The sequence below is a fragment of the Simochromis diagramma genome, unplaced genomic scaffold (assembly GCF_900408965.1).
Source record: "Simochromis diagramma unplaced genomic scaffold, fSimDia1.1 OVJJ01000293.1, whole genome shotgun sequence".
NCBI classification, from domain to species: domain Eukaryota; kingdom Metazoa; phylum Chordata; class Actinopteri; order Cichliformes; family Cichlidae; genus Simochromis; species Simochromis diagramma.
The window spans coordinates 14,034,286-14,047,510 of NW_024386801.1; the positions used below are offsets into that span (position 1 = coordinate 14,034,286).

General features: G+C 41.7%; 1 protein-coding gene across 7 annotated transcripts in view; it reads left to right on the top strand.

The window, feature by feature from the left end:
• The window catches only part of LOC120729977 (pleckstrin homology domain-containing family A member 5-like), an 88,034-nt gene that overhangs the window by 66,379 nt on the left and 8,430 nt on the right, over positions 1-13,225 (top strand). For 5 of the 7 annotated variants that reach the window (XM_040026019.1, XM_040026020.1, XM_040026022.1 and 2 more), the window contains 11 exons: positions 1,030-1,524; positions 2,753-3,233; positions 4,342-4,425; positions 5,120-5,239; positions 6,232-6,285; positions 7,126-7,206; positions 9,537-9,599; positions 9,687-9,767; positions 10,307-10,456; positions 10,583-10,684; positions 12,666-12,824. In XM_040026019.1, coding sequence (XP_039881953.1) covers positions 1,030-1,524; positions 2,753-3,233; positions 4,342-4,425; positions 5,120-5,239; positions 6,232-6,285; positions 7,126-7,206; positions 9,537-9,599; positions 9,687-9,767; positions 10,307-10,456; positions 10,583-10,684; positions 12,666-12,824 — 1,870 coding nt within the window. The remainder of the gene's footprint in view (positions 1-1,029; positions 1,525-2,752; positions 3,234-4,341; positions 4,426-5,119; positions 5,240-6,231; positions 6,286-7,125; positions 7,207-9,536; positions 9,600-9,686; positions 9,768-10,306; positions 10,457-10,582; positions 10,685-12,665; positions 12,825-13,225) is intronic. The other 2 variants (XM_040026021.1, XM_040026023.1) reach the window with 2 other exon arrangements.

The window sequence follows — 13,225 nt, forward strand, 5'->3', positions numbered from 1 at the left end:
GGAATGCCTTTTCTGCAGCTCTCTTATTGCTAACCCAGTGAGCCATGCTGCTGAGAGGAATTTGCCAAACTTTGAAGTTGCGACCTTATGTCTGTCTAAGGTCAAGGCATAGTGGCATCTATTACCTCTAGATAACTCCCTAGGGAGCACAGAGTGGTATGCAGGTCTTCTAGACAGGAGGCAAAAGAGAGAAGCAAATGGATTACTGGGATCTGAGCATCACTTTTCTGAAGTGTCTCAGCTGAGGTATTGTTTTACTGGAGATATCTGATTTCCTTTTACACGCCTTCCCTTCTCTGGCAGCTGGAAGAGGCATTGTGCACTTTGCTTTAGTTTGAACTGAATTCACAACATTAGTTGTGTAGTATATTGTAGTATAAACCTAAAAATGTGAATCAAACATCATTTACAGCAATTCCTACCAAATAATTAGTTGGACATGAATCATCTCGCCCAGATTTACGTAAGGGTTAATCACATTAAAGACATTTTAGCCTATTGTCTGAGGTTGTAACAGTTTTTACATGAACAACAAATGGAAGGAACGATGCCTGAATACTTAGGTGCAAACTTCCACATGTGCTTGTATGACATCATCCAAGCAAGACGAACAGCAATGCTTCTCAGCTCAAACGTGGCTAAATTGGAAAAAATACAAACACAACAGAAGACCAAGCCAAATACTGTGTGGAATACAATACAAATGTGGAAACCGTTTATGGATCCATTCAGAAAACTAAAAGGGCACTTTTCAGCATCAGTAGCTACTTTAGGCCTCATTGGTTTCATATTCATATCAACAAGACTCAAGTTAACAGTTCATGTAGTAATACAGTCTGTAGGATTAAGTTAACAGTGCTTTCAGAGGGGTTGTAAACAGATTACAAAGGCGGGAAGATAAAACAACACGCCACTCTCAGATTTCACTTGAAGACAAGCGTATCTTAAGTCTGGATAATCCAAAATGTCTATTGAAAGAGTTCCAGTGTTTTGTGATTTTTCAAGCCTGAACCTTCTTGTCTCTTTTAGGTTGGACAAACTAAAAGTGGAGCAGTGTGGACCTCAAGAGATCAACCATGTGGCCAACCATAGAACAGAAACCGAAATCCAGAAGAATGAGCGCAACCGTGAGGTTGACCGTGAGCACGCAGCCGTCTCCCCCACCACAGAAGAAGAGGAGAGAAAGCAGCGAGATGCAGAGCGCTACGGCTTCCAGAAGGATGGGGCCGACCGTGAACGTCCACTCACCAAAATAAACAGTATCAAACTGCAGCCAGCGCAGGCGGCAGCCATCAAGGCTAATATGACCTCGCCGCAGCCTCAGACCGAGGTTGACGGATCACAACACAGCCCCCAAGTTAATGGATCTGGAGAACAGCGTCCAGCTAATGGGACTGGAGTCCCTCCTCTGCAAAGTTCCCCACATGAGCCGGATCGCAGCCTGAGTCGGACCAGCTCGATGCAGCAGCTGGAGCAGTGGGTTCGCACACAGAGAGGACGTGGCCAGGACGACGATACCAGAAGGTTGGTTCAGTGCTATGCCCAAAAAAACCCGTCTTGACATGATATTGTATAAGCTTTAAATGTAATTGTTTGATTATAACATGCGTACACTGCAAGAAGAGAAATGATGCTATTCAGATGGCGCTGTAGTCTGTACAGTAGCACCAGTTATTTTCAGATTATTCCACAAGAGTCAAATCTTAGACTGTTTCCACAACATGAAGTCAAATTTGGCTTTATTGGGTGGAAAGTATGACGCTGGTCTCCTCTTAGTTCTAAGTAGTTAAAGTATATTGATGAGGTTTTGATGAGAGGATTTAATAAGCTGGTTCTTGATTCCCATCCCTGGTGTTCACATTTTTGTTAAAAATACATGTTTTAGTCAAGAGATACATTTGTCATCAGGCTTGTGTTCATATTTGACACAGCTTTGCCTCATTCTGTGGTTATTATTTGTTTTTTTAACAAATAGACATACACACTCGCTTTAGAGGATACCATGGGCAAAACTAATAAGGCCTCAGTAAATATTTTTGTGTTGGCCCTCTGAGGTAAACATTTAATTCTCTCTCCATTAATCTCTTTCAGCTCCTTTTGTCATGACATGCATGTTCTCTAGACGGATGTGTAGCAGTCACAAGCCTTTATTATAACACTGGTATACTGGGATTTAAAGACCAGTGAGTGTTTTAGCCCGGATCTGTCAGGTCTTCTTATTATTAAGCTCTCCGTACTGACTTTGAACTCACTGAGGAAGTGGAACTTCTTAAAGCCTTGCTGTCAATAGTAAGGTCTAATTTGTTTCTGAGTAGGGAATTGCTTTGCGAGATTCTCTAAAGACACACATGTAAACAGATAAAATAAGAATCATCCTTGTTTGATACTTAATTAGAATGATACTCAGCGTGAAGTGCTTTTCAACTACAAAGTTTAAACCAAACCAGCAAATGAAAAGATTCATAACATGGCATTGCTTTGATAACTGATGTTTTTGACTGGTTATAATCAAAATAAAAGAAATCCAATGAGATTTTTTTTTCAACTATAAACAACTCAACTCAACAGTTCAACTCCTTTGAACCTGACAGAGCCTAAAACCACGTTTATCTGGTGTTGTGTATGGAATATATGAAGAATTATCAAATTGTTATACCAACACAGATCATTTTAGGTCTGTGTTGGTGTAACACCATGCAGGTCATCTACTATATCATACATGATTAATTATCTGTTTTTTCTTTTACCCCAGCATCACATCGTACCAGACGCTGCCTAGAAATTTGCCAAGCCATCGGGTACCCTACATGCCTCATTATGGAGATGGATATTGCAGTATGCCCAGGAATAGCATGGCACAGCGGGACAGCATCTGCAGCATGTCCCCATCGGTATATGACCAGGCCATGGGTCCTTCAATGACTGAGAAACGCCGCTCCATGCGCGATGACACCATGTGGCAGTTGTACGAGTGGCAGCAAAGGCAGGCCTACAGCAGGCAGCCAGGGCTGTACAGCAATATGGCCAGTCCCAAAACCATGATCAACTTGTCAGAGCATGCTGCACCGAGCCACTCCATCCCCCCCTCGCCCTCCCATGGCTCCCTGTCGATGTACGGCGGCTACTCTCCAATGAGATCTTACAACATGGGCAACACTCGCTCTGAAATTTCCTCTCCCATCTTCCGAAGAGACATGACTGTTGAGAGACGGCAGAGGCCACCAGTCAACAAGGTCAGCTAAGAGATGCATAAACGGGAAATGTTCAGTTCACCCTCATAATAACAAAACCGCCTACTATGCAATAGTCTTCAGTCACCCCTTATTTCTTTATATTTTGCTTCCAAGTATCCAGAATAGTTCTCCAGGCTTTCTGAAGGTCTATCACATTTTTTCTTTGGACACTGGCTGCTTTTTCAATCATTTTCAGTCCAGTCCTTATACTTGACCATTTTCAAAGGAGTGGTTTTTTTTTTTTTTTTTGTTCATCAAGCCATTTAACACTGAAAAATGCACCTAATGCCAGAACCAGTGACCAATGTTGTGTCTACAGATAGCAGACAACTTGGCAAAAAGTCTATTTTAAAGGTATCGTTAACAGCTTGTTGCAAAAAATAAAAAAAATAAAAGAAATGGCAGGCCTAAAAGTAAGATCTACAGCAAAGGAACACAATCTGAAGCCTCATCAGAAATGGTCGCAATGGAAGAGTGGCTGTAAGAAGCCATTCTTAACGAAGAGCAATGAGGAGAAAAGTTTCAGGTATTTTAAATGACAATAGAGCTGGACTGAAAATCAGTAGCAGCAGGTCTTATGGAGTGATGATCATTAGTATGGAGGAGATCAGGGGAGATGTAAAACATTATGAATGCAGAAAAGTACTGTCAGGTTTTGATCCACTGTGGACAACAGCCAAAGCAGAGCTTTGAATGTCCTTCAAGAAGCCTGGAGAACTATTCCTGAAGACAACATACAGAAATTAAAGAAAGCTTGACTAAGAGAGTTCAGGCTGTGCTGAAGAATAAATGAGGTCATACCAAATACTGATCTTCAAACTCATCAGAATTGTGAAAACCCTGTTTGTGCCTACTTTAGTTCCCAAAGTTCAAAAGTGAGGTCATGTGTTTCATTTGTTTTTAAGCAGCGCAAACAAAATTACATTCAGCTTTGAGCATATTTATAGTGACAGAAATATGAGAGGGATATATACAAAAATATGCATCAAGGGTAGCAAATGTTTCTTTGTACTTGGATGAACCCCGTGGCTATGGCTGACTATTATATCAAAGATATTTAATGTTGCACATGACAGGCCTTTTTTCATATTAAATCTGTGTTCTGCAGTATGCTTACCTGCCTGATAGGAGGTCTATGCCAGCAGGGATCCCAATCCAGACCATCACTGCCCAGTCTTTACAAGGCAAAACAGTAAGTCTTGGTCTATGTCAGTCTTCTGGCTACCTAGATTTATATCACTGTGCTGTTCAGCTGAGATACTTCATGCTTGGTTTCTGTACACCTATACAGTCTGGGTTTAACTGGATATCTTTCAAGGACAATGCTGTTTTCTGATGATGCCACCTACTCTACCCTTCTCCCTCTTTCTGTCCTTCATATCCCTCTAAGACATTGTGACAGAACTCTTTCGAGACAGGTTTAGGCAGATCTGTGTTCCAAGTGGTAGGATTTAGGGTGTGTTCACTTCAGGAGCTCCTTAGACTCTCTTCAGTTCAGTGGAGACTTAAAAACCCTGTCACTCAAACTCTCTAAGCCAGGATCAAGAATTTATGTCAGAGCTGCACACAGTTCTCTGTACTCATTGAGCTTGTAAAGTGTGAAGTCAATTCTGTAATAAGTGCCAACTGTTCTGCTGTTTTGAGTGGACATAAAAGAATGTGCATGCTGCTAGCTAACATGATACTAAATTGCATGAAAACGCAAGACTAGAATGCAGCAACTGTTCACCTACTGGGATCCTGGTACCTCTAAATCTCCTATCCTGGTGTGCTCTCTCTCCTTTCTTCTCACCCCCAATCCCTGCCTCACCCCTGCGGTGTGTCCCTGTTTCACTGTGGCGATGCATCCCCCCCCGCCTCCTCTTCTTCCTCCCTCCTCCTTGCAGCCTGAGGAACTGACTTTGCTGCTGATAAAGCTGCGTCGGCAGCAGGCAGAGCTAAACAGTATCCGGGAGCACACTGTAGCACAGCTTATGCAACTAAACATGGATGGCGACAACCCAAAGGTCAGGCCCCCAGGGACATCTCTGCAGGCGTGTATGTTAGCGTGTGGTGTGTATGCCATCTTTATCCACTTCCATTATCCATCTCGATCCGGAGGATTTGTTTGGTCTTCACACATGGCTGATTTAAGAAGGAATTTTCTTCTAACATGACTATGCGTAATGGCTTCATGTTTTTTGTGGACCAGCTACCTTCTCATCAAAATGTGTGGAAATAAAACACTCTTCTTCCAGTTTCAAAATAATTTTGCAACCAGCATCTGACTTAAATCAGTGCATCAGATAATTAGATTTGGGCCATTTTAGCAGGGCAAGCAGCTGATTGAGTCATTTATCCCCCTAAAGAATATAGACAGATGTTATCCGCAGATGAAACTTAAAGCCATTGGCGAGCTTAAAGAGTGACCGACTAATGAGGCTAAGGCCACTGGCATATGTAAAAGTTAATTCAGGATTTTGGGACTTGAAGTCTCCAGATTTAATGCCAGACTGCAGATTTTACCATTAATGATGTAGGTCAACCAGGACTGTTGAAGATTTTTCCATTTTACGGTGTTTTTGTTGTTGTTTTTCTTAATCTACTACTGTGCATTTAATGCGAGTTTTCCTTGTAGCTATACAAGTTGCCCTGCTTCATTAGGGCAACCTGCTTCATTAGTTTATGTTTGCGTCAGCGGACACACACCACGTTGTGTGGTACTTTGACTTGCCATTGTCTTTGTTTTTTTGCATGCACTCGGTCAAGACTAGTCCTGCAGTGTACTCATTCTGTTACCTTTGAAAGTACACCTGGTACCTGACCTGTTTTCTTCACCTTGATTGGTCCTGCTTTCCTTTCTCTTGGGTTATCTTTGGGTACATGACATGCTTGTGTGATTGTGGACGTAAGAGAGAGTGTGACAGAGAGAGCATCAGTGAAAGAATGTGACTTGCCCTTTCTTTTGTCTCACTGTCCTTTTGCCTTTTCTTTACTCTCTTTTTGCTGCTGATGATAGAACGACATTCTTTCTCACCACCTCCAAAGGAACCTCATGTATTTGGACAATCAGGTGGGGTAATGCATGAATGCATGCCCTGTCTTCTTCTGTCATGACCTCATTTAATGCCTCTGCTTTTATTGTATTAATCCCTGCTCTGCGGCTGTTTTAGTGATTTGCAGTCCCAATGCCAGGCTAACTTGTTATCTTTTATTTCTATTTTAAATGGCTAAAAGTTCAGATCGCAGCATTTTTAGCTCACGCTAGTTCATTTACTCACACATTATCCAAATAACTGATCATGACTGTGGACAGTCGTTATTTCTGCCATATAAAGAACACGTAGAGATGAAGGTATCATATTTAACGTCTAAGTGTTTGCAAAGGAATATTAAAGCTTCATCTGCTTTTTTTTTTTAACGATCTTAAGTGCTTTGTGAGTTTTAATTGCTTTGTATATAGCACACAAAGGTCCAGTAAAACCTTTCTAATAATTATAGCAAAAGGAAGCCTTAGATTTGTGTAACCGCTGAGAAATAAGTAATTTTAATTTCCTTGACTTGGACTGATGAGCCTTAGCATTTGTGATTTCTTGCACCTCTTGTAAATGCAGTTCTTTTTACATTCCTACACATCAGCGTTTAATGGGAACTTTTCACTGCTAATAAAAATGAACCTTAGAGCTTTGTACTTCCGTGTCTTCCTGCTCCTGCTCCTGAGCGTCTTCTCTCTGTTGCTGTTAACCATCCCTGTCGTCTCTGGATGCACGTTTCTGTGTGAGTCTACCTCATCCGAGAGCGAGAAAGCGAGAGCGAGTGAGGTGTAATCACACTGTGGGTGTTGTCTCAGAAATGAAAAGCTGCTGTAAACTTTCTGACACTTGCTATATCGCTCCTCTCCACACTGGACTAGATGAAGGAAAATGAGCCTTTAATCGTCATGACTCACACTTTGATTGAGAACTCTGCCCCAAGGCCTCAACTTTACCAGCAAGTAAGGCCAGCCTAAGGCTTTGCTCCACCTCATCCTCACCAGTCGCTGTTGTTCTTTTTGGTCTGTTTTGCAATGCTCCTCCTTCGATGTCCAAGTCCTCACGGCATCTTGAGACTGGTCTCCCTGTATCGTTTGTATTGCTAGCACCTCTTCATCCATTGCTTATGACTGTTCCCTCTTATTATTGAGAAGTCATGCTGATGCAGGCATGACTTTTAAGACTTGGAGAATGTATGAATGCTCCACTGTTGGGTTAAATCTCTTCCTCACTGTGGTGTTTGAATTTATTTGTTTATTTATTTTTCAATAATCCTGCGCAGAATGTGTTCCCTCTCATTACCCGAGCCACCTGAACTTAACAAGATGACTCTAATTAATTTGACTTAATTACGTGTTGCTAGTCTTATTGCTTGTCAGTCTAGTTTATTACCAAATAATTCATGTTTTTGTGGAAAACGGCCCCAATTAAGGGCCAGCAGAAGAGCGATCATTAGAGTGGAATGGCATAAATAGATTTTCATGTTTTATCATCTATGACGCATGAATATTCTGCTATAGTTAAAGAGAAAAGTATGCACGCGATCTCAGCATCCCATTTAGAATTTATGTTCAGCCTGCCTTTTCTTAATTTTTTTTCTTTTTGTTTCCGCCTGTGCAAGTTAGCCAGACATTTTTCAGACGTAGGGATTAGCTTAATAACCCTAAGCACCACAGCTTCAATCACTGAATCGACTCTATATCTAAAGTCTGAGGTGGCGATACTGACGAAGATGAATCCTCATATTTTTTTAATTTAGATTAGCACTTATTTATCTGTCTTCATTACTATTCCCCTTCATCCCCACTGGTCATTCTGCTGATGGAAAGGATAAAGGGGCCGGCTTGTGTGTGCCGATGGCTATGACATCACATTGCCACTTTTGAGACGCCCCTCGAGGTGTAAAAGTGTTGCTGAGACTCACCCCGTCACCCATTCACTAGCATACCGCCACCTCAACAGCTGCATTCCCACCTGTTCAGCTGACAAAAATCTGTCTTCCTCCTCCTCCTCCCTACGTCTCTTGTATATTAGTCCACGCCACACAAAACCCACAGTGAAGCTCTTCAAGCTGTGGGAGAGTCTGCATGTTCTGTGTGGAATGCCATGTGGTTCTTAAGCCCCACCTGCTTTTAGCTTTACTATGTTCAGCTGCAAAAAAAAAAAAAAGGTGTTTGTGAGAGAGTGCAGGCGTGGATGTTGATTCAGAAAGTATTTGGACAGTAAGTCACTTTTTTTGTTGCTGTTTTGCTATTTTTGGGCACATTTGATTTGAAATTCAATCATATCTTTGAGGTGAAAGTGCTAGGTGGTGAATCTAAACCTTTTCAGTTATATCAACCGAGGATTTTTTTTTTTTATAAGGGCCTGACAGGTATTTTATCTGATATGTGATATATTTGTTTGCTGAAAACCAGACTGAAAGCTTAAAACCACCAATAAGGAAATGGCTCCAGTAGAGTTCTGGCAGAGTGTCTCAAGTGAATATACAGAGGATGTGCTGTGTCTGTAGGTTGTACACTTTCCAGGAAGGGAATTAAATCTTACACTTGGCACTTTGAGCCTATAGTCATTGAGTCATTTCATATCAAATGTGACTAAAAACACAAAATAACACAGAAATATGTCACTGTCCTGATGTCTGTGGTGTGTACTTATAATATTATAGGTTTAGCAGAGTGGGTGAATGACTATGTGATCTGTTGATTTTTCTGGAAACATGGGATCCAATGCAGCTGCAATGATTTTCTTTGTTTGAGAAGTAGCTGAATGATATCAAGTGGAAACATGGATGACTTTTGGAGTTTTCTGACTAAACACTGACGTTGTAAAATTAATGTAGAAACCATAACCGTACACTTGGGCACTGAACAAAAGTAACAGGGCGCTTTGGCATGCACACGTACACACACAGTCTCTCATTAGTTAACCCCAGATTATGCTGTAGAATACATGATTGGTGGACAAAGCTTATGCGCTAACTTCAGAGTGAAGTAAGCCAGATTGTTTTGTATGTTTTTCCATAAAACCATTGTGCCGATGGAGACAATGACTGTGCATGATGAAACACGAGGCGCAAGAATCAACAGCAGAGACTCTGTTTAGACTGGCCGAGGTCCCACTGCTGGTTTGGTAATGCAAATCGTCTGATTTAGTGAAATATGAGCTCCTTCTGAAGGATAAATCCTGCGGCTCAGTGAGAGAGCTTGGTCTTGACACTGCATTAGATCTCCAGATTCTAATGTGTATGCACAGATTTAGTGCCCCTGTCTAATGCTGTCTCTCTCAACAGATGAGTCCAGAGAACTACAGGGAACAAGCCTATACATGCATGCCAGAAGAAGTGGACACTGATGTAAGTTCAGTGCTGCAGACTTGCATGACATAATGTTCCTTTTAGCTGTACACAGCAGGTCATGACTCGTTATTGGTTTCTCTTCAGACTAAACTTAGCATGCTGTGTGAGCAGGACAAAATGGTCAGGATACAGGAGGAAAAACTGCAGCAGCTGTACAGAGAGAAGGTGACTAATACTGCATTTGTCGTCATGTTCACGCAAAACATTGTCTAAACATGCTTACAAAGATTTGGTATCATGTGCAAAAAATGTAAATTTGAAGGAATGCACAGTTTGCAGTTCCTAAGAGTAAAGTTTCTAAGCATGAAACAGAGCAAGTTAGGAGACAAAGTCTGTAACTATAACTAACTATAGCCTGTAAGTATAACTACCATCATCAGATGGAAAGACTTGTCTGGTTTGCATTGCTTTGTCATATTCAGCAAATCTCACTGACTGTTTTATGTTACTAGTTGATGTGCAGCGATTGTAGGTATATAGAAAAAATATAAAATCATTTCTAGTCAATTTTGAGTCACAGCTGTGCCCTTTGAACTTTGGATAAGACAAATAAGTAGTTTGAAATGCTTTCTTTAGGCTCTGAGAGAGGCTGATGGGCATTTGTGATTATTTTGACATTTTAAAGATGGGATAACCTCGTCTTACTGAAGTTTTAATGATGACTGTTGTGCTCTGTGTATTTGACATGATGCGTGTTGCTTCAGCACACTCTGGAGACAGCACTTCTGTCAGCTAGCCAGGAGATAGAGTTGGGCTCCGACAACCCGGCTGCCATGCAGAGTGTCGTGCAGCAGAGAGACTTGCTGCAGAGCGGCCTCCTCAGCACTTGCAGAGAGGTGTCCAGAGTTACTGCCGTAAGTAATACAGTGCATTCACACTCCAGACAATGAAGGCCTCTTGGGGTTTTGTTTTTCAGGAGTATTAATAATATGGTCGTTTTTCTTTGTTTGTTGTATAATTGTTGTTTCTATCCTCCCCAGGAGGTGGAGCGGTTATGGAGGGAATATGACAGGATGGAAGGAGATGTGACTATGGCTAAGAACAACCTGCTGGAGCAGCTAGAAGCACTGGGAAGCCCTCAGGTAGGAACATTTTTGACAATGAGTCTGCTCAACTTCTTCTCTCTAAAGGCCATTAAACTCTGAGCATGTTGGGGAAAAAACAGCACAAAATTTGGCATAGTTCGGAAATGATCTTGTAATGTGTAACATATATATACACACACTGACCAATCGGTCCTCAAGAATCGCACTGTGGGGAAAAGAATGAAGCAAAAATCAGGCGATGATGAGCTGGTTCTGGTGTTTTTTAAACAAGAAAAGGAAGAAACTGAAATTCTGGATTCAGCCAATTCTCAAGAGAAGGCAGCAGCAGGGAGAGTTTCATGGTTTGATCCAGGAGTTGAAGCTGCATCGCGGCTACTTTCGTACATATTTCAGGATGTCAGCAGGGCAGTTTGAACTCTTGTTGGCAGAGTCGGCACCACATCTGAAGAGGCAGAGAAACTATTTCAGAGAGCCAATAGCAATGACTAGCTGTGTGTCTGAAGTTAAATGGTATCATTTTACTATTTCAGAAGCATCGTATCTTCAGTACCGGTGTGCGTTTTGAGCTACTTTGTTGCCAAATGCAGTGGTCAGATTGGTCAGATCGGTTTATTTGCAGGTAAAAACTCTGAAAAATCTATTTTAAAAAAAAACAAAGGCAACAACTTTATCCTGTGAGATTATACAGTCAGTGTGAACGGCTGCGTTAAGCATCGATGAGTCTGGAAAATATTTTTAACACACAAATTTTTCGCTTCCATGTGAAAAGACCTTAACTCTAACTCGACATTAAGTGTGTAGAAATATGCTGATAATTTTGTAAACAATCCAGCACTGACACATTTGATGTTTAGTTTGCCATGGCTAAGCATTTCAGTAAGTACTATATACTCACTATACAACTCGCTTCCCACGCTGAACCCGTTAGGTTAGACAGAGTCACTCACGCAGGAAGAGTTCGGCTGTTGCTATGTGATTGAATGATGGGTGCAGATGGATGAAGTGCTGGGGACTTGATTCTTAATTTAATTACCGATTTGGCAAAAGAAGATGTCCCACAGTGCTCTAGGCTAGCAGTAGCAGCTGTGCTTTTCATCTTGACCCAAAGGTGTGTTTACAGAAGTGCTCTTGTTCTGGTTGAGTCACTGTAGTTTTGGTTCTCTGGTTTAGCGTCATGATTTTTTTTTTTTGCCTGATAGGGTTTTTTTTTTTAAGGAAGCGCGCTCTCAGTAGCTATCATGATATCATCATTCTTGTGAATTCCTTTTGGCTAAAGTAATGGTGTAGTGAAAATCTGATACTGCGGCTGACCTGCTTGGCATACTTGCAGATTCATACACTGCAGAGCTGCAGAGAAATCTGTAAACCTACTCAACCTTTTTGCAGACACGTTTTCTGGACTTTGGGAGAAAAATATGGAGAGAAGTAAATGGAGATCAAAGCAACACAGGGGGGTGATTGATGACCGTTGCAAGGATGGAGCAGGTCTTAATTAAGTTTGTCTTTTATCTTCTCTTTCATCAAGGAAGAGGTGCAGAGACAAAAAGAAATTGTTCTAGCAGTTATTCCTGGCTTGTACTGAGTAATGATAATTTAGAATAGAGAAGTCAGAGGGCCAGCAGGGAGTCTGGACATCCTCTTCTTAAGTCCATCTCACAAAGACCAACCTGCCAACAGCGAGGGGGAGATAATTACCTGTCTTTTTTTCTTCCCCTTTTCCAATCCTAATCTCTCCTCTGATTATCGTGTTGTGAGGCTAGTATCTCTCGTAGACAGTTGGAGCCTGATCAGATCTGTGTCTCCGCTGACTGCACACCTTAGCAGATACAGACATTACCCTTTTACTGTTCTTTTGCGATGCCATCATGCTAATTTTTTTCACTTCAGCTTTCTGTCTGCCTTCTGTGTGTTAGTTTTATTTGCTATAGACCTCCACCTTAGATCTCAGTCTGCAGGTGTTTTTTTGTTGTTGTTGTTGTCGTTTGTTGACGTGCGTCTGTTTTCTGTGCACACCCAGACAGAACCACCCAGCCAGCAGCATGTCCGCATCCAGAAGGAGCTGTGGAGGATTCAAGATGTGATGGAGGCCCTGAATAAACACAAAGCCCAGAGAAATGCTCTTGATGGGATGGGTTTCTATGGGCCCAAAGCCAACTTCAGTAAGCACAAAAATGAGGTGAGGCACCACTTGTAGAAAAAGAAAACCGAACACCTGGTCTGACAGGATGCTGAAACAATAAGGCATTTTAAATCATCATTTACTGTTCCTAGCTTTTCAAATGTGAGAAAGAGTTTTTCTTTTTTTTCTGCCTAAGGCTTCAGTCACACAGGCCTAGAAACTGATTAGCAACCATCTGGCAATTACCGGTTGTGAGGCAAAAAAAGTGTATTACCTGACCGGTCATGAGTGATTGGAGGCAATTGGTGTGAAATTAATTGCTAAAGTCCCAGTCAAACAGACCTGGAGACTAGCCAGTGACCTTACTGGCAGTCACCAGTGTGAAGTTGGTGTCAAAGAGGTATATAGTTTGGTTGTTAGTAGGTTGTCTGTAGTTTGTAAGGAAGATGCCGACTTGG